This window comes from Ictidomys tridecemlineatus, chromosome 3 (genome assembly GCF_052094955.1).
Source record: "Ictidomys tridecemlineatus isolate mIctTri1 chromosome 3, mIctTri1.hap1, whole genome shotgun sequence".
Lineage (NCBI taxonomy): Eukaryota > Metazoa > Chordata > Mammalia > Rodentia > Sciuridae > Ictidomys > Ictidomys tridecemlineatus.
Window position 1 is genome coordinate 32,640,147 of NC_135479.1, and position 25,344 is coordinate 32,665,490.

The 25,344-nt window shown below is 36.0% G+C and overlaps 1 protein-coding gene across 5 annotated transcripts in view; it reads left to right on the forward strand.

Annotated features, from left to right (window-relative positions):
- Positions 1-25,344, forward strand: part of Rad51c (RAD51 paralog C) — a 36,665-nt gene that overhangs the window by 5,847 nt on the left and 5,474 nt on the right. For 2 of the 5 annotated variants that reach the window (XM_005321571.5, XM_013356996.4), the window contains exons 5-8: positions 6,242-6,373; positions 15,766-15,832; positions 16,561-16,621; positions 24,829-24,892. In XM_005321571.5, coding sequence (XP_005321628.2) covers positions 6,242-6,373; positions 15,766-15,832; positions 16,561-16,621; positions 24,829-24,892 — 324 coding nt within the window. Of the gene's footprint in view, positions 1-6,241; positions 6,374-15,765; positions 15,833-16,560; positions 16,622-17,217; positions 17,365-24,828; positions 24,893-25,344 lie in introns of all 5 variants that reach the window. The other 3 variants (XR_005726393.2, XM_005321570.5, XM_021724075.3) reach the window with 3 other exon arrangements.

Consider the following 25,344-nt stretch of genomic DNA (forward strand, 5'->3'; position numbering starts at 1 on the left):
TTTAACCTTACTTACTTACTTAGAAGCCTATTCTGCAAATACAGTTATGTTGTATGTTAAGGGTTCAATATGAATTTTAGGGGGACATAGTTCAGGCCTTAGCCTCTGCCCCTGGCCCTCCCCAAATTCAAATTCTTTTTACATGCAAAACACATAGTTACCTCAAAAGATTTATCTGGTTCCAGTATCAATTCTAAAGTCTAATTTAAAGTCTCATCTAAATGTGTTGGTAGACTTAAGTTAGAGTTCACCCTGAGGTAGAATTCCTCTCTAGCTGTGAGCCTGTGAAAACGGAAGAGTTATGTGCTTCTAAAATACAGTGGTAGGACAGGCATCAGGTAGATATTTGCATTCCAGTACTGAGGATTGAACCCACTTTATCACTGATCTATACTACACCCCAGTCCTTTTTTTTTTTTTTTTTTTTTTGAATATTGAGACGGGGTCTTACTAAGTTGCTGAGGATGTCCTCAAACTGTGATCCTCCTGCCTCAGCCTCCAGAGTCGCTGCCTGACTAGTACTGGTTCTTCTTTGCTTACCAATTCCTCTTTCAATTCATCCTCTGTTGCTGTAGGCTTCAAAGAGGAACCAAGCCACTTCCTTTAACACTTAGAAATCTCAGCTAAATAGCCAGTTTTCTTCTCTCTCACTTTTTATCTTCCACAAAACACTAGACTACAGCTACTAAGTTCTTTGCCACTTTATAACAAGGATCACCTTTCCTCCAATTTTGAATTACAGGTTCCTCATTTCTATGACCTCACCAGAATCACCCTGGCCCCTTTTTGTATTCTTCTTTAGGTACTGGGGATTAAACCCAGGGACATTTTACCACTGAGCCACATCCCCAGCCCTTTTTATTTTTTTATTTTGAAACAGGGCCTCACTATGTTGCCGAGGCTGGCTTTGAACTTGTGACCCTGCTGCCTCAGTCTCCCAAGTTGCTGGTATTACAGGTGTAAGCCACTGTGTCCTGCTCAGTATCATCTATATTATTTGTGTGTGTGTGTGTGTGTGTGTGTGTGTAAAATGTCCACATATCTAGCAAGCATCTCAAAACTCTTCCAGTTTGTACTCATTACTCTGTTCCAAAGCCACTTCTACATTTTCAGGTATTTGTGACAGTAGTACCTCAGTTCCTGATACTATAATGTGTTTTAGTCAGCTCTGGTTGTCATAATAAAGATATCATAGATTTGAATGATTTAAAAACATAAATTTCTCACAGTTCTGAAGACTAGAAGTTCAAGATCAAGGTTATGGCTGATTTAGTTTCTTGTGAGGGCTCTCTTGGCTTGTAGATGCACCTTTTTGCTGTGTCCTCAGTTGGGAGAAGGGAGTAGGCTTTCTGGTGAGCTTTCTGTGAGTGTGTCGGGGCAGGTGGGGGGCTACTTGGGATTGAACCCAGGGGTATTCTGCCACTGAGATATCTCCCAGTTTTTTTATTCTAATTTTGAGATAAGATCTCTCTAAATTTCTGAAGCTGGCTTCAAACTTGAGATTCCCTCCTGCTTCAGCTTCACCAAAGATTACAGGCATGCATCACTGAACTCAGTATCTAGTGTCTCTTCTTAAAGTCACTAATCTTGTCAAATCAAGATATATATCTTATTATCTCATTTAACCTTAATTATTTCTTTTGAGGCCCTTTCTCTAAATACAGACACTTTTGGGGGTAGAGTTTCAACCTGTGAATATTTGGGGGGGGGGAATAATTCATTTCATAGTTGCAGGACATTTATATCATGTGAAAAACTGATTTTCCTTCCAACACATTCCTAGCTGAGGTTGAAGAAAATGATGCTTCACCTTCTTGTTTTAGCTCTCATACTGTAAACATGAGTATCTTTTTTGTGTGTTCTTTTTGTTTGTTTGTTTTAATTTTTTAGTTGTAGTTGGACACAATACCTTTATTTTTATATATATATATATTTATTTTTAAAAATTTATTTTTTAGTTTTAGGTGGACACGATATCTTTATTTTACATTTATGTGGTGCTGAGGATCGAACCCAGTGCCTCGTGCATGCTAGGTGAGCACTCTACCTGAGCCACGACCCCAGCCCAATTTTATTTATTTATTTTTATGTGGTGCTGAAGATTGAATCCAGGGCTAGATGAGTGCTCTACCGCTGAGCCATGACCCCAACCCAATTTTATTTATTTATTTTTATGTGGTGCTGAAGATTGAATCCAGGGCTAGATGAGTGGTCTACCGCTGAGTCATAACCCCAGCCCATTGTGTGTTCTTTTTAATGCTGCATTTTTTTCTTTTTGTTGGTGATTTAAATGTTTAAAATGTCCCTCAGGTATAGTGCTTAACTGCTGGATAGTGTTTCTAAGCACAGGAAGGGTGTATTATGCCTTGTGGAGAAAATACATGTATTAGAGAAGTTGTTGGGTTTTTTGGTACAGGGGATTGAACTCGGAGGGACTTGATCACTGAGCCACATCCTCAGCCCTATTTTGTATGTTATGTAGAGATAGGGTCTCATTGAGTTGCTTAGCACCACACTATTGCTGAGGCTGGCTCTGAACTTGAGATTCTCCTGTCTTAGCCTCCTGAGCTGCTGGGATTATAGATGTGTACCACTGCACCTGGCTAGATAAGTTTTATTCCTGGGTAAATTATTGTGCTATTGGTTGTAAGTCAATATTAATAAATCAACATATAATAAATGTTTTAAACAGGAATACACATAAATAAGGTTATGTAGCCTGGTATGGTGGTGTGTATAATCCCAGCTACTTGAAAGGCTGAGATAGGAGTGGAGGATCACAATTTGGAGGCAGCCTGGACAATTTAGCAAGATCTTGTCTCAAAGTAAAAAGCAAAAAGGGCTGGGGATATAGCTCAGAGTAGGATAGAATGTCCCTGGGTTCAGTCCTCAGTATGCGGGGGGAGAAGGGTGGAGTATATACATTAATCAATTGATGAAAAATGTAACCAGAGGTTCATTGAAATGTAACCCTTTATTTTCCCTGGGAACAATAATTCGTTATTCACTGTTGGTAGTAGTTTATAGAATATATAGAACTACAAATTATAAGAGTCAACTTTGAAATCACCTATGTTTTTTTTTAATTGTTTGTTTTTGAAGGTACTAGGGATTGAAAAATGGGGCACACTATTGCTCAGCTACTTATCCAATCCTTTTTATTTTTTATTTTGAGACAGGTTCTAACTAAATTGTCAGGCTAGCCTCAAACTTGCAGTTCTCCTTCCTCAGTCTCCCAAGTAACTGGCATTAGGCATGTGCCACCACATATGCTTTCATTTTTATATTCTTGTACTTTTACCAGTTACAGAACTCTTGGTTTATTTTTATTTTTATTTTTTTGTCAGTTAATTATGTTATCCAATCACCTGGCTTTGAGAATCACTGAATAAATATAGAAGACTAGGGGTACTAGAGGTTGAACCAAGCGCCTTTTGCATGCTAGGCAAGTATTCTACCAGTGAGCTACACTCCCAGCCCTTTTTAAAGGTCTCATTTAATTGCTTAAACTAGACTTGAATTTTAGATTCTTTTGCTTCACCTTAGACAATAGCTGGGATTATAGGCATGTACCACTATGCATGACTTTTTGACCAATTCCTCTTACTTCTCCATTGGTCTGCTGGTAAATATTTATTTTTATTTATTCATTTAAATTTCACCACTTCAAAAGGAAAGGCCCTACCCATTTCTTAATCGTTCCCTGTTCTTCTCTCCTAAGCCCCTACAACTATCAGTTCGTGTTCTGTTTCTGTAGATTTACGTATTCTGGATATTTCATGTATTAAATATATGACCTGTATGTCTGGCTTTTCCACTTAACATGTTTTTAGAGTTCATCTGCATTGTAGCACGTGTTAGAATTTTATTCCTTTTTAATAATATTCCATTGTATGTATATAGTATAATATGTTTATCCTTTAATTAGTTGATAGATACTTAGATTATTTCTTTTCTTTTGGCAGTTGTGAACAGTGCTGCTATGAGAATGTATTTATAAATACTTGTTATAGTACCATTTTTCAGGTTTCTTTGGGTATGTCCAGGAGTAGAATTGCTGAATCATATGGTAATCTCGTGTTTCAACTTTTTTGGGACCCACCCCCAATGTCTTTTTTTAAACAGTGGATGAACCACTTTATGTTCCCACCAACAATGTATGGGGGTTTTGTTGATTTTAATTTTTCTGAACTTGTATTCATATCCAAACTATGCCATGATTTGGAAAATCAAGCTACCCATAGCCACTTGACTATGTTTAATAGTCTGTTGAATAGTCAAGTGATACAAGAAGTTTACTATATCATTAATGAACAAATACTGTTGTAAAAATGAATGCTGGGGGCTGGGGTTGTGGCTCACTGGTAGAGCGCTTGCCTTGAATGTATGAGGCACTGGGTTTGATTCTCAGCACCACATATAAATAAAAAATAAAGTTCCATCATGAAAATGAATAAAATAAAATTTTAAAAAATGAATGTTGGTTACATTTTTACTTAAGTTAACTAATATGATAAAAATAAAACAATAAAATTGGCTAAGTTTCATTTTGTTTTGCTGAATTGACTTTTTTCTCCCTTCTGGATAGTAGACACTAAACCCAGGGGTGCTATAACCCCAGCCCTTTTTAATTTTTATTTATTTATTTAAAAAAATTTTTTTCAGTTGTTGATAGACCTTTATTTTATTTGTTTATATGCAGTGCTGAGAATTGAATCCAGTGCCTTACACATGCCAGGCAAGTGCACTACTGCTGAGCCACAGCCCCAGCACACCCTTTTTTATTTTTATTTTAAAAAATTATTTATTTTTGTTACTGGAGATTGAACCCAGGGGCACTGAGCCACATCCCCAGCCCTTTTTATTTTTTATTTTGAGATAGGGTCTCACTAAGTTGCTTTAGGACCTTGCTAAATTGCTTAGGCTGACCTCAGACTTGTGATCCTCCTGCCTCAGCCACTTAAGCCCTTGGGATTACAGAGGCATGCCACTGTATATTTGGCTGAATATTTCCTAGATTTTTGGTGAAATTCACAATGTAATGGCTACAGATACAACACATTTTAAAATTCTGATTTGGATATTTTCTACCTCACATGGATTTTTTATAGATAATAAAATAAGCTCAGATCTGTGGCTAATTTGTTAGCTGATTTCCATGGAGAAAATACTGCCATTATAGATGATTTCAAGCTGTTGACTTGATGGCATTGATCATGGAGATGGAAGAAGAGACAACATTCATTAGCCTGTCTTTCTATGGTATTTCCCCTGTGAAGGACTGTAGGTATGGGTCACCATGCCTGCATCTGCTGAAGAAGGTTTTTTGTTTGTTTGTTTTGTTTATAATATAACAGGAACCTTGAAAATAAAATTGTTATGTTTAATTGGGCGGCAGGGGAGTGGTGTGTCCTCAGTGTTAGAATGTGTGCTTAGGGTGCACAAGGTCCTGGGTTTGACTCCAAACACCAAAATATGTAAATATGTGCATAAAATTGGTATATTTAATGGAGAAAAATTTTGTTTAGCTTCTTTTTTTTTTTTTTCCCCATAATGCTGGGCATTGAACTCAGGCTTCATGCATGGTAGGCAAGTGTTCTACTACTGAGCTGTACCTCCACTTCTTTACCAAGACTTTAAATATGGGCTGGGTTTATAGCTCAGTAGTAGAGCAGTTGCTTTGCATGTGTGAGGTACTGGGTTCAATCCTTAACACCACATAAAAATAAATAAAATAAAGATATTGTTTCCACCTATAACTAAAAAAAATGTGCTTTATCAGTTTAAAATACCTCTATAAAAAGCTGTGTATACTGGCAAGTTATATGAAAATTGTTATTATTTCTTTTTCTTTTTGAGTTAAATTGTCAAAAAAAGGGTGCCTTTTAATTTTTATTAATTAGGGCTGGGGATGTGGCTCAAGTGGTAGTGCACTCGCCTGGCATGCGTGCGGCCCGGGTTCGATCCTCAGCACCACATACAAACAATGATGTTGTGTCCGCCGAAAACTAAAAAATAAATATTAAAAATTCTCTCTCCCTCTCTCACTCTCTCTTTAAAAAAAAATTTTGGTAATTATTTCAGAAAACATTGTATAAATAGATTTATAAATTTCCAAATGAAAACCTTTCTTTGAGGAGTTAGAAAAAAAGCCCTTGATTTTAAAGTATTTTTTGTAATGAATTATGCTTTTTGGATGCCATTTTTTTATTATTTTTAATATCATTATCTCTTTCTTTAGGTTCGATTAGTGATAGTAGATGGCATTGCTTTTCCTTTTCGCCATGACATTGATGACCTATCCCTTCGAACTCGATTACTAAATGGCCTTGCCCAGCAAATGATCAGCCTTGCAAATAATCACAGATTAGCTGTAAGTATTACTGGTCAAGAGAGTTTCTTTAATAAAGTCAAGACTGTATAAAATATTAATGACTACAAATACCAAGGTATATTTTGCCTTACTCTAAAAAGGAAAAAATATGTACATGCAGGGTTTTTTTGGTTTTGTTTTGGTACTGAGGATTGAACCCAGAGGTATTTTACCAGTGAACCACATTTTCTAGCCTTTTTAAAATTTTTTTATCTTGAGATAGGGTCTCACTAAATTGCTTGGGGCTGGCCTCAAACTTTTGATCGTCCTCCTTCAGCTTCCTGAGGTGCTGGGTTAATACAGGTGGATTACACCACCACACCAAGTGGACACAGTTTTGAAGGTTGTTTTATTTTGGTTTGGTTTATAAAAAGAATTAGTACTAGTCATAAGTGTCTTGTATCTGTTTTCCTGCAAAATAACAAGCATAATCAATGTAATTTTTAAAAAACAAACTTTGATAAATAAATGCCACCTTTGGTAATTGTATTTTGTCTTTATCTAAATATATATTTTATGTTTATAACGTCCTCGTTTTTGTTTAGTAAGTATTTCATCATTTCATAGTAAAAAAATCATAGACTCATGGATTGGAAAAAAATCATAATGTAAACAACCTAGTGTATTAAGGTAGAGCCAACTCTTTGAGATTTGAATGTGAAAAGAGAGGTAAATATAAGATCAGAAATATAGAGATAAAAACGTAAGCTTTTTTTTTGTTTTGCTATCACACAAAATACCAGACCAGCTTTGAGTTTACAATCCTGCCTCAGTCTCCTATAATTCCTAGCTGGAATTACAGACACACACCTCATGTGGCTTTTTTATTTTTTTAAACTTTAAACCACCTGTTTACCATTACTTTCCACTCTGCTACCCTATCTTACCACTGACAAACATACTTTTGTTAGGAGGAAGATGGAAGATCAAACTGTTTTACTTAATTTTTTTTTGTTTTTACCCTGATTAGAGTCTTTAAACACATCTTTGCAATACATTATAAGTTAATAAAGAATTCTCTCTATAAAATTTAAAACATACATATTTTCTTTGAGTTTCAGATTTTTTGCCATATTCTGAGAAGGGTAGCTTCTATGTTTGAATTAATTTTTGCCATTAATTTAGCCTTGTTAATACCTGAATCAGTGAAGAATCCCCAGTAGAGGGCACTCAAGACTAATGGGTTGCATAGTTTTTTTAAGTTTATTTATTTATTTTCCTCAGACTAGATTTCACTGTGTTACCCAGATTGGACTTGAACTTGAGATCCTCCTGCCTCAGCCTGCTGGGTAGCTGGGATTACATGGGTGTTTCACTGCACTTAACTAGGTTTTTGTTTTAATAGTAATAGTTTCATCTTTTTTTTTCTTTCTTTTATCTTTCTGTGGTCCTGTGAATGAACCCAGGCTTCATACATGATAGGCAAGCCTTCTATTATTGGGCTATGTCCCCAGCCCTTTTTATATTTTATTTTGAGACAGATTGTTAAGTGTGGTCTCAAACTTGGAATCTTCCTGACTCAGCCTCCCTAGTGGCTGGGGAGTACAGGCACATGTTACTGCATCTGGCTTCAAATCAATTTTTCTTATTTTGGGCAGGGATACTAGGGATCAAACCCAGGGTGCTCTATCTCTACCCCTTCTTTAAATTTTAATTTTCAGACAGGGTCTTGCTCAGTTGCTGAGGTTGATCTAGAACTTGGAATCCTCCTGCCTCAGCCTTCTGATTTGCTGGATTTATAGGTGTGTGCCCCATGCCCAACTAGAATAAATTTCTTAATGTGAAAGTATTAAACCAAAGGAATCTTTTTTTTTTTTCCCTCCCTGTAGAACTAGGAATTGAACCCAGATGTACTTTACCGCTGAGCTATACCCGTAGCCTGTTTTTTTTTTTTTTTTTTTTTTTTTTTTTTTTTTTAAAAACAGGATCTAACTATGTTGCTTAGGGTTTTGCAGAGCTGATGAGGCTGGCCTCAAACTTGCAACCTTCTTCTCAGCTTCCCTAGTAGCTGAGATTTCAGGTGTGTGCCACCACACCTGGCGAAGGATTCTGTTTTTAAGCATTTTGCTTGAGCATTTTCTTTCATACTCTTAAATTACTCTCAGAAAACATGTTCCAAAATATGCTCTCTTTTAGCAATGAATGGAAATTCTTGTTTTCCCACATCTTTCTCACCCTTTGGTATTACCAGTCTTTTAACTCTTTTCCAAAATGAGATGAGGACAGGGTCTTGCTGAGTTGCTTGGGGCCTTGTTAAATTGCTGAGTCTGTCTTTGAACTTGCAATTCTCCTGGCTTAGCCTCCCTGGCCACTGGGATTACAGGCCTGTGCCACCATGCCTGCCTAGGAAAGTCCTTTTAAAAATGTATTTCTAGGGCTGGGATTGTAGCTTAGTGGTAGAGCACTTGTCTAGCATGTGTGAGGCACTAGGTTCAATCCTCAGCACCACAGAAAAATAAATAAAATCAAGATATAGTGTCCATCTACAACTAAAAAAAAATTTTAAAAAAATGTGTTTTTAGCCAGGCTTGGTGGTATATGCCTATAATCCTAGCAGTTTGGGAGGCTAAGGCAGAAGTATTGTGAGTTCAGCAAAAGTATGGTGCTAAACAGCTCAAGGAGACCCTGTCTCTAAATAAAATACAAAATAGAGGTGGGGATGCGGCTCAGTGGTCGAGTGCCCCTGAGTTCAATCCCCAGTACCACCCCCTCAAAAAATAAATGTATTTCTTTAGTTATTAGTCAAAAATTTTACAACTGCTTTAATAAGGTGTAATTCACGTATCACTCACCCTTTTAAAGTAAGTAATTCAATGTTTTGGGCAAATTCAGGAAGTCAAGGAAAAATCACCACTGTCTAATTTTAGGACATTTCTAGTCACTCCCTAAAAGAAATCTCTGCTCCACAATGACCCTTCAGACTATTAAAAATGTCTATACCTTTATTTTCTTCTCTAAGATCTCATGGAAATTTCTTCTGTTGCAAACCTGATGTCATATATGAGGAAAGTAATTCCATAAAATATAGTTCCAAATTTAAAAACAAAAACCATTCTGCCCTCCCCATAGTCCCTAACCACTACTCATCTGCTTTATGTCTTTTTGAATTTGTCTTTTTTAGATGTTTCATATAAATAGAATCATGTAATATATGACCTCTTTTGTGTGGCTTCTTTCACTTAGCATAATAATGTTCTCAATACTCACCTATGTTGAACTGGGGATATAGCTTAGTGGTGGAATGCTTGCCTAACATATTTAAAAAAACACATAGATTCATCCGTGTTTTACATATATAAGTATCCTTTTATTATTTTATTGATATTAGTGCTTGAATCCAAAGGTGCTTTACCACTGAGCCACATCCCCAGCCTATTTTTCTTTTGTACTGGGGATTGAACTAGGGGCAATTTACTACTGAGCTACTTCCCCAGCCTTTTTTATTTTTTATTTTGAGACAGGGTCTTGCTAAAGTTGTTTAGAGCCTTGCTCATTTGCTAAGGCTGGCATTTAACTTCTATCATCCTGTCTCAGCCTCTGAAGCCACTGGGATTACAAGCATGTACCCCATGCACAGCTTTTACTTTTTATTTTGAGACAGAGTTTTACCATGCCACTTGGGACTTTGCTAAGTTACTGAGTCTAGCCTCAAATCTATAATCCTCCTGCCTCAGCCTCCCAAGTCACTGGGATTATGGGCAGGTACCACCATGCCCTCAATATCCTTTTAATGACTAAATAGTTTTGCATTTTCTGAATATGCCACATTTTGTTTATCATCAGTTGAAGGACATTTGGATAGTGAAAGTTTTGTTTTGTGAATTTATCCTTTATTTTATTTATTTGTTTTCAAGTGGTGCTGAGGATTGAATTTAGTGCCTCACATGTGCTTTACCACTGAGCCACAATCCCAGCCTCGTGAAAGTATTTTTAAAGCTCTGAAGTTTATAATTTCAAAATGATTGTTAATTTTACTGTTTTAAAGGCTTATTTATGAGAACCTTGGAGTAATCACATGGTCATTTGTATCATGTTGAGTCCAATATTTTTGTAGAAATAGTGTAATTATTTTATAAAGATTTGCTAATAATTCAAAATTGAATTTTAGGATGTTGGACAGCTGGTTCATTTTCTTGAATATATGTAATGGATAAGCTAAATACTAGGAACCAGTTCTGGCCAATAAAACTTTTGAAAAGATAGAAATTTGCAGTCTAGACCTTTGAGTTCTTGAAATATGGCTAATGCTACTGAGGAACTGCATTTCTAGTTTTAATTTAACTTTTAAAAAGCTATGTGTGACTAATGGCTATGGATCTGGTCATCCTATCTCTAAATAAAAAGTGTGGGCATAAGCAAATATTCTAGATGCTAAGATTTAAGCAGAATGTACAGTAAGATGTATTACTCAGCATTTTGGGGAAGCTCGTTAGTCATACACTTCAGTTAATTACCAATTTAAATTCCTGTCTAGCTTTTTCTAAGATGCCTGGCATGAGGCAACGAATGAGGAAGGTACTATGGCACTTAAGGAGTGAATAATTTTAAAAAGTCATGTAATTCATTTGGTATCTGATTGAAATTAAAATGAACTACAGAGTTATTTCTAGCTAAACAAAAATTTTAGTTATGTTGCCATTACAATAGAAACAGCCAAAGAGCCTTTTGTTTTTTAAAAAATTATTTTATTTTTATTATTATTATTATTATTATTATTATTATTTAGAAATCTTTTTTTTTAAACCTTAACTTTATTTTTATGTGGTGCTGAGGATCGAACCCAGCGCTGAGGATTGAACCCAACGCCTTGCACACGCTAAGCGAGTGCTCTACTGTTGAGACACAGCCTCAGCCCCTTGTTGTTTATTTTTTATGTGGTGATGGGTATTGAACCTAGGACCTTATGCATGCTAGGCAAGTGCTTTACCACTGAACTATCTCTCCAGCCCAGACAGCCTTTTCTTGAGAGCTTGTTTGGAGGTTCTAGCAGGGGAACAAGCTACTCATATACCCTTGACTGAAGAAAAGTCTTCTATCAGGGAAGATCTCCCTCTTGGCTGAGCATGCAGCTCTGGGAGGGATGCACAGGGAGCGGTGAGGGAGGAAGGGATACCCTTCTAGCCATCCAGAGTCAGCTGAATCATCCCTGATGATGAATGGGTGCCAGATTTTATAGCCAGATCATTCTCACCTCCTGAACAGCATTATCTTTCTTTCTTTCAAACAATTTTTTTTTTAAGTAGGCAACTTATATTGCTTTTCAGAGAATTCTTTTTTCTTTAAGAGTTCAGCTTGCAAAAGTAACTGTCTTCTTTCTGGAGGGATGTTTAGTAATGGAAGAATATTTAAAATAACCATTTGGGTTGGGCCTGGTGGTGCATGCTTGTAATCCCAGTGGTTTGGGAGGCTGAGGCAAGAGGATCTTGAGTTCAAAGCCAGCCTTAGCAACTTAGAGAGGCTCTAAGCAACTGTTTCTAAATAAAGTACAAAAAAGGGGCTGGGGATGTGGCTCAGTGGTTGAGTGATTTTGGGTTCAATTCCCAGTGCAAAACAATTATATATATATGAACAATAATAAATGCTGGAGAGGATATAGAGAAAAAGGAACACTTTTACACTGTTGGAGGGATTGTGAATTAGTATAACCACTATGGGAATCAGTATCAATGTTCCTGAAAACACTAGGTATGGAACCAGCATATGACCCAGATATTCCACTCCTCAGTATTTTTTATTTTTATTTATTTTTTTTAAGTTGTTGATTGACCTTTATTTATTTACTTATATGTGGTGCTGAGGATTGAACCCAGTGCCTGCATGTGCTAAGTGAGTGTTTACTGCTGAGCCACAACCCCAGCCCTTCACACCTCAGTATTTATCCTAAAGAATTAAAGTCAGGATACTGTAGCAATAGATGCATATCCATGTTTGTAGCAGCACAATTAACATTAGCCAAACTATGGAATCAGTCTAGGTGTCCATCAATAGATGAATGAACAAAGCAAAAAATGACATATGTACACAGTATAGTTTTATTCAGCCATAAAGAAAAATGAAATTATGTCATTTTTAGGAAAATAGATGAAACTTGAGACTATCATGTTAAGTGAAATAAGTCAAACTCAGAAGCTCAAAAGTCCTATGTTTTCTCTCATTTGTGGAAGCTAGAGAGGGAAAAGGAAAAGATAGTTGCTAGGGTAATCACGTGAAAAGCAAAGGGAGATCAGTAGAGTAGGGGAAAAGGAAGGGGACCAGGGAAGAGGGAGAAGTGCTGGGGTGGGAATATTGGTCAGATTATATTGTTATCTTGTGTGCATGTACTAATATGTAACAATAAATCCCACCATCATGTACAACTATATGCACCAGTAAAATGTCTGGTGCAAAGAAAAACAAATTTACAAAAGCATGGGGTGTGCGCTGGGGATGTAACTCAGTGATAGAGTGTCCTGGATTTAATCCCTAGTACCACCAAAAAAATATAAAAGTTTACTGTTGGGGTTGTGTGGAGGGGTGGCTCATAGATTATGTGGAGAATGGTCAAGGCCTTTGGTTCAATCCCTAAAATAAAAAAATAAAGTGATTATCAAAACATGGAATCTTTGGCTGGGACTGTAGCTAAGTGGCAGAGCACTTGCCTGGCATGTGTGAGCACTAGGTTCGATCCTCAGCACCACATAAAAATAAATAAATAAAGGTATTATGTCCATCTACAACTAAAAATTTTAAAATAAAAACATGGATTTTTTTACCATAGGCCACTTTTTCATCCAAGATAATTAGTAATATTTTTAGCTTTGAAGGCTATCTCTGAGTATAGCAACAACTGGTTATTACTAACAAAGTATTATAATTTTAATTTAGAATTTGATCTGGTTACTGAGTTTTTCTACTAATATTTGTATTATACTTTATGAATTTAGAGCTCATATTTTTTTCTCACTTGTTTTTTCTCTGTAAAATGATAAACTTTAATGCCATATTTGTCTCCTTTCTAAACATAAAAACATTGAGGTTTTTATTCCTTTGAATAAAGATATTCTAGCCAGGCTCGGTGGTGCATGCCTAAAATCCCAGTGGCTTGGGAGGCTAAGGCAGGAGGATCGCGAGTTCAAAGCCAGCTTCAGCAAAGTGCTAAGCAACTCAGTGAGACCCTGTTTCTAAATAAAATACAAAAAATAGGGCTAGGAATGTGGCTTAGTGGTCAAGTGCCCCTAAATTCAATCCTCAATACAAAAGAAAAAACAAACAATAGATGGGCATGGTGGCATGCACCGGTAATCTGAGTTACTTGGGAGGTTGAGGCAGAAGGATTGAGAGTTCAAGGTCAACCTGGACAATCTAGGAGACTCTGCTTAAAAAAAAAAAAAGATATTCTGCGGAGGCAATAATGGTAAAGAACTGAATCTTTTAAGCCTCCGATTTCTTATGTGTAAAACTGGAATAACAATCCAATTTAGCCACATGCAGTGGTGCCCCCTGTAATCCAAGAGACTCTGGAGGCTGAGGCAGGAGGATTGTAAGCTTAAGGCCAGCCTCAGCAATTCAGCAAAGCTCTAAATAACTTTGGGAGACCCTGTCTCAAAATAAAAAATTAAAGGGTCTGGGAATGCAGCTCAGGGATAAAGCTGCAAAAATACAGTACCAAAAATACTATAAGTAAATAAATAAATAGTACCCCATTATAGAATAGTTTTAAAAATTAGATAAGGTAATGAAAATAAATTGTATTTAAAAGTTTCTGGAATGTATTCAGTACTCAATAAATATTCATTACCACTATGATGTTGCTGCTGCTGTTCTGGTTATTTTACTGACTTGATTTGAATTTTTTAAAAAAATATTTTTAAGATGTTAATGAACCTTTATTTTATGTATTTATTTGTGTGTGGTACTGAGAATCAAACCCAGTGCCTTACACATGCTAGGCAAGTGCTCTACCACTGAGCTACAACCCCAGCCTAAAACTTAAAAGTGAAGTTTTTCTAGTTCTCCAAGTTATGAAGCTTTTGTTCTTTGAGTCTTTATGTATTATTTGGTTTGGTTTATTTTATTCTAACATTTTTACAGAAAGAACTTCTCTGTTCTTATCAAGGTTAGGCAATTCACAGTAGGCCACAGATGGTAAGGAACCTGCAGAGTTTTGCTCTAGAGTCCAACCTATGCCATACCACCTTTCTACTGCCCCCTCCCTCCCATTCTTATTAAAAAGTTTTCTGATTGGGAGGCTTAGGCAGGAGGATTGTAAGTTTGATTGTCAGCATGGGCTGGGGATGTAGCTAAGGCCAGTCCCCAGTACTGAAAAAAAAATTTTTTTTCTCTGAATGTGTAGAGCACTGTGAATAAGGAAGAGGTACAGTTTTCTTTCCTGAGAGTAAACCAATTCTTGATGTTGCTTTGCTGCAACTGTTGCCTGCCATTAATGATCATTCTTTATTTTTTAGTGGGGAAGAGATTGAACCCATAAGTGTTTAACCACTGAGCCACATCCCCAGCCCTTTTTTATATTTTATTTAGACAGGTCTCACTGAGTTGCTTAGGGCCTCACTAAGCTGCTGAGGCTGACTTTGAATTTGCAATCCTCCTTGCCTCAGCCTCTGCAGCCACTGGGATTACAGGTGTGCACCACCGCACCTGGCTCAATATACTCTTCTTTTGGGATCTACCAGCTCTGTTCAACAGCTATGATCTTTGTCAAGTTACGAACTTTTTCCTGCCTTAGTTTCTCCAGCTCTAAAGCTGACAAGATTAATATTTGTATTTATATGTATAGCACCCAAAATGTTAGGGTTTGTGGCAAGCCCTCAATAAATAGTAGCTAATACTGTGCTAGGTATGATGGAATACAATTGTAGTCTTATCTACTTGGGAGGCTGAAGCAGGAGGGTTGCAAGTTTCAGACTTGGCAGCTAGGCTTGGGGTGTAACTCAATGGTAGAGCATGTAGGTAAGGCCTTGGGTTCCATCCTCCGTATGGGGGAAAAAAAGTTTTTAGATAATTAATTTTTATGAGCACACTTTTTTTTTGTACTAAATATTTGAACCCAGGGCACTTAACCACTAAGCAAAATCCCCCGCCTTTTTTGTTTTTTATTTTGAGACAGGGTCTTCTTAAGTTGCTTAAGGCTTCCTTAAGTTGCTGAGGCTGGCCTTGAATTTGTGATCCTCCTGCTTCAGCCTCCCAAGTCATTGGAATTATAGGCATGTACCACCATATATGGCCTTATGGGTATATTTAAAGAAACTTATTGGAAAATTTTTTTAATCTAAATATGTTTGTGTTTAACATTTTCTTTAGCAGTTATTGTATTTAGAAATCACAGGAGAGTATACTTGATCATTTTGGGGAGAGACTCAGGTGAGTCTGACTTTCCCACATTTTTGCTTTTTTAGGTAATTTTAACCAATCAAATGACAACAAAGATTGATAAAAATCAGGCCTTGCTGGTTCCTGCATTAGGTAGGTAAATTAATGAGATGAGCATTTTTAATTTAACAATTTTTTCTGCCTTTTCATTTGATGTTTATTGAGTGCTATAAGGTCTATGAAAGCAAAGGGTGTTTATTTTGCATATTGATAAATCTTAGCACCAAGCACAGTGTTCTTTCACTAATTTAACAAACAGTTACTGAATATTTACTGTCAAGTTGCTGAAATACAAATATTCAAAAAATTACTGCTACTATCAAAACCTCACAGTGTGAGTTAAGAGAAAAGAGTAATCCATTTAAATACATATCATATTTCCATGAGTAGACTTATGACTCTGTTCCTAGCCTCAGCATGATTTTGTTAGAACAAAATGCCACAAGATGTATTTCCACTAAAATCTGTAAGAATATATATATATATATATATATTTTTGCCAGGCACAGTGATGTACATCTTTTGTTTCAGCTACTTGGGGGACTGAGATAGGAGGCTCGCTTGAGTCCAGGAGTTTGAGGGCAGCCGGGACAACATAGATCCCATCTTAAAAAAAAAGAGGCTAATGATTTATAGTATTTCCCTAGATTGGTAAAACTCTATTAATCTTAGCATGTGACTCACATCCTAGGATTTTTAAATCCAAGTACATTCTTGTTATGTTAAATTTGATGAAGTAAAACTATATTTTGTTAGAGGTATTCTAAGGAACTTATAGCCTAGTCAGCAAGGCAATATTAAGTTATGTTCTTTTCTTTCAGGGGAGAGTTGGGGACATGCTGCTACAATACGGCTAATTTTTCAGTGGGACAGAATGCAAAGGTAGGTACAGAAACAAGTTAATAATTGTGAATATTAGGTTAATTATGCTCATTACTTATTAGTTTCTTAAGTAGTTCCCAGAATGAGATTTATAGTGACCCAAAACTAATGCTTTTGCTGCCTTGTCTGGCATTACTTATACTAAACATAGAAGCATATTGTTGTGTTGCACATTTAACTACATAGAGAATTTTTTGGAATTTTAAAATGATGGGGTGTATGCACCTGAAACAAGTAGGTGACTAAGGAATGCCACCTTCTAAAGCTCTCTAAAGTAATTTATTAGCCGTACAGAATGGTACTCTGTGTTCCTAGAAGGAACTGAAAGAAGAATAAAATCAAGACAAAAGAAAAATTTTGAGGTTAGCTTTAGGACTAATTTTAATATGGAAAATAGGATGGCTTTTTAGTTGCTTAATATAATTCTTGTATGAAATTGTGTCTTTTTTTTATTCTGCTTTTATTACCCAGTTACTTACCTGCCTTTCACAAGAATTGTTCTTTAAAAAAAAAATCATGGCAGCATGAAACCTTTGTGTTTGTTTTTAAAGCTGCTGAGCTATTGAATGAACCAGCTTTCTTTTTCTTTAAAATAGGCCATTGAAAGCTATGAAGTCTTTTATTCTGTGCTTCAAAAAATGTCAGATTCATGCCAGCTTTTCTGCCTTGTGATTAATTGGAATTACCTACAGACCTTGGCATGGAAATACTCTAATAATGGAGGAAACTGAGGCAGTACATGGGTAAAGATGGAATAATCACCTAAAAACATATTGGGCCTAGTCAGTGACATTGTTTTTTTTAAGTTGCATTTATTTGTTCTAAAACTGAAAAAAAAAAAAAAACAGGCCTAAGTTAGTTTTTAGTGACACTAAGCTCATAGCAAAACTAATTACACTTGGGCATACGTATTTTGCATTGATTTGTGTAGTCTTTGTCTCCTTGAAAGATTAGTATTTCCAGCTAGGCATGGTGGCACACACTGTAAATCCAGCTACTTGGGAAGGGCTGAAGCAGGAGGATTGCAAGTTCGAGGGCAGCCTTGGCAACTTAGCAAGACCCTTTCTCAAAATTGAAAAAAAAAAAAGGGGGGTGGGGGTGGGGGTGCTGGGGATGTAGCTTATTGGTAGATTGCCCCAGGACTGGGAAAAAAAAAAAAAAAGAGAGAGAGAGATGGTATTTCCAAAGAGCTTAGGTAAAATTCCCCCATAATTTTGTCAGCTTTTAATTGTTGTGACAAAATAACCTGAGAAAAACAATTTAAAGGAGGAAATATTTATTTTGGCTTACAGTTTCAAGCAATTCAATAGTTGCTTGGTCCCCATCACTGTGGGCTTCTGTTGAAGAGAATGTCATGGCATGGTGTTGTGGAGAAGAACTGCATACCTCATGGTGGCAAGAGGGGGCCCAGGAAAGCAGCTGGGGACAAGATGTAGTTTTTAGGAACATGTCCCCAAGACCCAATCCCTTCAATTAGATCCCACCTCCTACAGTTTTTACCACCTACCAATATCCATTCACCTGTGAATCCATCAATGGGCTAACTATGGATGAGGTTAGAGCCCTCATGATTCAGTCTCTTCTGAAAATCCCCTCTGAACATTGCTGCATTGAGGACCAAGCCTTTAACACATGAGCCTATGGGGAATATTTCAGATTCAAACCATAAAAGTAGTGAATAGTGTTTTACAATTACCTATTTCCCCTTAATTCTGTAAATAAATTATTGTATACTTATTGAGTATTCCTTACCCAAAATACTTGGGACCAGAAGTTGTTTTAGAACTGTTTTTTTTTCCCCAAAAATTTTAGAATATTCGTAAATACATAATGAGATGTCTTAAGAATAGGACCCAAGTGTGAACATAGTTCATTTGTGTTTTAATATACACATAGCCTAATAGTAATTTTATACAAGTTTTCATAATTTTGTAGATGAAATAAAGTTTCATGATTTGGAATTTTTCCACTTACAGCATCATGTTGGTGCTCAAAAAGTTTCACATTTTGTAGAAGTTTGGATTTTCAGATTGAGGATACTTAACCTGTACTCGATTCACAAAAGGAATTCTCTTCTTAGCAACAAACCTTATTTAGAGACTTGTTAATAGCTCTCCAGCTGAGAGTTTTTAAAAACATTGCTTTTTGGGCAAAAGTGACACACGCCTGTGATCCCAGTGGCTAGGGAGGCTGAGGCAGCCTCAGCAAAAAGTGAGGTGCTAAACAATTCAGTGGAACCTTGTCTCCAGGTAATATCAAAAAAGAGCTGGAGATGTGGCTCAGTGGTCGAGTGCTCCTGAGCTCAATTCCTGATACAAAAACAACAACAACAATAACCAAAAAAAAAAAAAAAAAAAAAAACCACCACCACATTGCTTATACTTCTCCAGATTTAGGTTATTCTAAATAGGTACATCCTATTGTATACATGCTCTTAGGAATTCTCCTGGGCATTTAATATACAATAGCTCTTCTCTGGACTGTTACTGAATACTCATTAATAGAATGTATTTAAGAAGTAAGGAAAATAATAATAGGAGCAAAGAAAGGCATTTCATCTTTTTATGAACTCAACAGAAAGGGTGAGAGAACCAGGATGGGGTTGTGACTGAGGGGTAGAGTGCCTGCCTAGCATCTGTAAGGTTCTGGATTTGATCCCCAGGTGAAAAAACAAACAAATAGAAAAGCAAAGATGAAATAAAAAACCCAGAAAGGTTAGCTTAGTAAATAACAGCTTCCTTTTGTTGAATATTCATTATGTCCTTTATTGAATAAACACTGTGTATATGTATACTTTCATTTTATTTTCCAGAAAACTATAAAGTTGATAGTATTATGCACATTTTATAGCTGACTCTATGATAGTCTGTTTCTTTTTTTCCTATAACAACTATTTCTAGAAGGTAATTATAGTATTGCATTGATTGCCAGCAAATCTGAATGTGTAGCTCTTATTTTCTTTTTAGGTAAAATCTTTTTTTCATGACAGGAATGGTGGTGCATGCCTGTAATCCCAGTAGTTTGGGAGACCATGGCAGGAGGGTTGAGAGTTTAAAGCTACCTTCAGCAACTTAGCAAGGCCCTAAGCAACTTAGTGAGACCCTGTTTTTAAATAAAATATAAAAAGGGCTGGGGATGTGGCTCAGTGGTTAAGTGCCCCTGACCTCAATCCCCAGTAACTCCCCCCAACCCCCCCTCCCAAATCCTGTTTCTACACTTTTTTTCTAGCCTATGGATGTATGAAAAGTAGTATGCATACTTTATAATAATCAGAATAAGTTAGCTTTATTTAATAGAATTAAAATAATTTTGGTCTTCATTGTGTGAAACCAGATATCTTCAAGTCATTAAAATTGCATGAAATCACCTGTAATCCCAGTTGCTTGGGAGGCTGAGGCAGGAGGATTATTAATCAAAGCCAGCCTCAGCAATTTAGCGAGGCCCTAAGCAAGACCCTGTCTCTAAATAAAATACATAAAGGGCTGAGGATGTGACTCAGTGATTGAGTGCAAAAAAAAAAAAAAAGTATGAAATCTTTTTTTTCTTTATTTTTTTGAACAGGGTCTCACTAAGTTGCTTAGGGCCCCACTAAGTTGCTGAAGCTATCTTGGAATTTGGGATCCTCCTTCCTCCCTCCACCTCCCAAGCCACTGGGATTACAGGAATGTACTACCACTCCCAGCTGAAGTCACCATCAATTGAGTGTCTGGGATTAAACCTGAGGCTTCATATGTGCTGAGCATGTGCTCTACCACTGAGCTATACCTCTCAACCCAATGTTGCATGAAATATTATATGCTTTTAAATTTTTAGTTTCTCTTGAAAGGATGGAAATAGAAACTTATATCAGAGGAAAACAGTTATAAAAATGAACACTTTTTGAGATAAAAAACTGAAAACCTGACAGGTGAGGTGGCACATGCCTGTAATCCCAGCTAAGGCAGGAGGATAGCAAGTTCTAGACCAGTCTTGGAAATTTAGTGAGACCTTGTCTCAAAATTAAAAAGGAGTGGGGGTGTGGCTCAGTGTTAGAGTGCCTTTGGATTCAATCCCTAGTACCACCAAAAAACAAACAAAAAACTGAAAACCCTTGAATAGCCACATTTATATTGGGAATTGAACTTAAATATACTATAAACCCCAGCCCCATCCTTTATCAGTAACATCTGACTTCTAACTTTTGGCTAATGATGGAATAATATTCCAAAAGTTCTTAAAAGAAATGGTTTTATCTGTGTCCTCATATTATGTGGGTTTTCCTCTAATTTGCATATTCATGATAATATGAGGCCAAGATTGTTCAGAATTACAGTACTCTTTGCCAAGAAGATCTGGTGGTAGAGTGGAGTAATATATCAACACCCCCACACAGTGTTTCATATGTGTGCTCAGCTCTAGAGCACAAATTGTGCTTCTGTCTTGTTTCTTCCTGACCCAAACTATGTAGTTCAGCCATATGTTAAGCTTCATCTCAGTTGGGGCCTTGAGCCAAGTGATTCTTTAGTTCAGTTTCTTGTTTAAAAAGATATCTTGATGCTAGGCACAGTGGCACATGCCTGTAAATTCCAGCAACTGGGGAGACTGCAGCAAAAGGATCATAAGTTTGAGGCCAGACTTGGCAATATGGTAAGACCTGTCTCAAAATAAAAATAAATAAATAAATAAGGACTGGGGATGTTGTTCCGAGGTAGTGAGGCCTGCTGAGTTCAATCCCCAGTGGCAAGGGAAGGGGGAAGCTTGAGACTATATTTTGAGATCCAGACATATCATTTTAAAAACTTATTTTCACCTAGAAATTGGAGTAGATTGTGAATCTGAAATCTTTTTTAAAATATTTATTTATTTACTTTAGTTTTAGGTAGACACAATATCTTCATTTTATTTTTATGTGGTGCTGAGGATTGAACCCAGTACCTCATTCATCCTAGGCAAGCACTCTACCTCTGAGCCACAACCACAGCCCGTCAATCTGAAATCTAAATCTCTCTTTAAGTGTTGTTCTTCTTTTTTTTTTTTTGGTAGTAGAGCTTGAACCTAGGGGCACTCTACCACTTAGCCACACCTCCACTCTTTTAATATTTTTATTTTGAGACAGGGTCTTGCTAATTTTCTTAGGGCCTTGCCAAGTTGCTGAGGCTTGCCTGGAACTTCCAATCCTCCTGCCTTAGCTTCAAAAATTGCTGGGATTACAGGTGTGTGTCAGTGAGCTCAGCTAGGCTTCTTAATGAATGTGTAAACTTCTTAAAAGCTTAGTACTGCTTTAATAATTTTCTCAGAAAAAATTAGAAGCATTGAGTACCTTTTTGGACAAACTGATGTGAGGTGATTTAAGATATTAATTGTTCAAGTTAGCTAATTTTTGTTTTCTTGAATCAAAAAGTAATTATCGAGGACAAGGAATATAGCTTTATAGTAGGGCATTTGCCTAGCATGCACAAGACCCTGGTTTCATTTTCCAGCACTGTTTTTTAAAAAAGTGATTTTATTTATCTTAATATTTATGCATTAAAGATAGAATATCAAAGCCTATATGCCTGTAATCCCAGGTACTCGGGAATCTGAGGCAGGAAGATCAAGGCTAGCTTGGGCAATTTAATAAGATAACATCTCAAAATAAAACAATTTTAAAAAGAAAGGACTGAGGGTATAGCCCAGTGGTAGAGTATTCTGGGTTCAATCCCCAGTACCTCTTAAAAAAAAAAAAAAATCAACCCTAAAGCATTGAAAAAACTTAAGGATCCCATTTCTTAACACAGATGTTCTTTTCTTACGTATTACTTAGCAGTTATTTTATTTGTATGGTAAGTTGTAATTATAGAGTACATGACATTTTGGATTCTGCTGTTTTCATCCTGAAAGTACAAACCTAGAACAGAAAGCTAACGGACCATCGTCTCTAATTGCTTTTCTTTTGAATTATGTTTGAAGAGAGGGATAATTTTGAAATTAGGGAGGTAACAAATCATAACCAAAATGTCTTTTTTGAATTAACTTTGAAAACAAATCAGTGTTGAATTGTGTGCAAATAAATGATCCTTATAACCCTGAAAATCTGTGATTTACTTCTCTTAAGTTAGAATCTGCATTGTATTTTATTAGTTTTTTTAAATGGCATTTATGTAGACACAAAATTTACCATTTTACCTTTTTCACCCCAATACTGGGGACTGAATTTAGGGCCTCACATGCTAATCAAGGATTCTAACACTGAGCTACATCTTTAGCCCTTTTTTTTTTTTTGAGACAAGGTCTTATTAAGTTGTCCTGACTGGTCTGGAACTTGTGATCCTCTTGCTTCAGCTCCTGAGAAGCTGACTCATTTTAGCCTTTATGGGTTTTTTGTTTATTTGTTTGTTTGGTGGTACTGAGAGTTGAACCTGGGTGTGCTATATATCACTGAGCTACACTCCCAGTATTTCTTTTTTTTTAAAGTTGGAATAGGGTCTGCTAAATTGCCCACTCAGTCCTTAAACTTTCAGTCCTCCTGCCTCATATTTCCTAGTCACAGGGATCACAGGTGTATACCACCAAGCCCAGCTTATTTTTACCATTCTTATTAGAATTTTAGTTTTTTATTTATTTTTGGTACTGGGGATTGAACCCAGGGGTGCTTTTCCTCTGAGCTACATTCTCAGTCCTTTTCATTTTGAGAGATGGTTTCGATAAGTTGCTGAGCCTGGTCTTAAACTTGGGATTCTCCTGCTTTAGCTCAAATCGGAATTATCTGTATGCTCGAGTGCGTAGTCAATTTGCTTATTTTTTTTAATAGTTAATGATATTTTTAAAATTCTAATTCATTAACATGACAATAGAATATATTTTGACATATCCTACATAAATGGAGGATAACTTCTCATTCATCTGGCTGTACATGATGCAGAGTTTACACAGGTGATACAATCATATATGCACATAGGATAATACTGTTTGATTCATTTTATCTTTCCTACTCCCATACCCACTCCCCTCCAATTTCCTTCCTTTGTAAGAGTGAATTATATTCTATGTATGTATATATCACATTTTGTTTATTCATCTGTCAATGAACATGAGTTGCTTCTGTCTTTTGGCTATTGTGGCTGTTATATCTGTTTTTAAAGTAAATTTTAAAAGCCTTAAAGTTCTTCTTTTTCTGTTAACATTATTTGTATATAATTAACAAGATCCTCCTGCCTCAACCTGCTAAGCTGCTGGGATTATACTCATTTCCCACTGCTTCCAGCTAGGATTTTATTTCTTAACTACTTTCAGTTTTACTTTTTACTTTGTTTAGTATATAATAAAATTCTACCTAAACAGATCTTGTTCTGTCATGACACTGATTTTTCTTTTATATAATCATTTTAAAACAGTGCATCTTCCTATCTTTTTATCATAAATTTTTCATTTATATTCCAAGAAATTATCTTATTGCTTTTCTAAAAACACATAAAAGTTCAAAAATACTGCAGAAAGATTGTGAAAAAGTAGATAAATATATAAATGAGTAAGCAACTTTCACCTTGTAACAACTATTAGCTTTTTTTCCCCCTTTAGTACTGAGGATTGAACTCAGGAGGCACTCTACCACTGAACTGCATCCCCATCTTCCTGCCTTTGTCTCTGGAGTAGCTGGGATTACAGATGTTTGCCACTGTGCCTATTAACTTTTTGGTTGTAGTCTTGTGATAGTTTTTCAAGAGATGTCTCATATATATATCTATATCTATCTATCTATCTATATATATATATATGAGGGATCATGCAGTATAACTTTTAATTCTTATTAATAATAATTTTCTATCATTATTTTCTGTTAACCATTCCTTTTAGCATAAGTGGCATCTTCATTGTATCTAAACTAATTAATTTGAATCATTGGGTTTTTTTGTTGCTTTGGAATTTTATTTATATAAACAATCTATTGTTATTATATTATTGTAATTATTATATGCATAAGTATAAGTAATTTTAGAGGGGATTTTTAAAAATTTTTTAGGAGGTGGCCTTGAATTTCTGGGGTCAAATTATTCTCCTCCCTGGGCCTCCCAGATAACTGGGACTCAAGTATGTGCCACTTCCTGTAGCAGGAGAATATTTTTTATGTTTCTTTCCCTTCTGTGTCTTAAGAACCAAATGATTGAATTACAGTAAACTAGCATAAATTATGAAATCAGTCATATGAAGTAATTAATTAAAGTTATATATTTGTATGCTTTTTCTCTAAGCAGGTTGGCAACATTGTACAAATCACCAAGCCAAAAGGAATCCAGAGTACTGTTTCAGATCACAGTCAGTATTTTTTGATTAGTGGGATTTTGGTGTGGTGGGCAGTAGTTATCTGAAGAGATCATTTACAGATTGCTTTTGTTAGCTTCTGTAGGCAGCAAACATATTTGAGGACAGCTTTTGATGTTTAGAACATCCCCCAAATAGTTGTATATACAGAATATTGTAGTCATAATTGGACTAAAATTTATTCTTAAGAAGAGAGGAAATACTTATTTTGGGGTAGTATGTTCCATGGCATATGTAATGTCAGTATATTAAAGATTTTTAAAGTGAAAGTTGTTGGAGATTTTCAGAAAAGAAAAAATACCAACATTACCTTTTTTTTGGTCTGTGGATTTATAGATCTATCATAGCCACCAAATATAGTACACTTTAAAATGTTAATTTTCTTGTGAATTAACATCATAGAACATACATATTTGGCTGAAATATGCATATTTATCAACATTGCT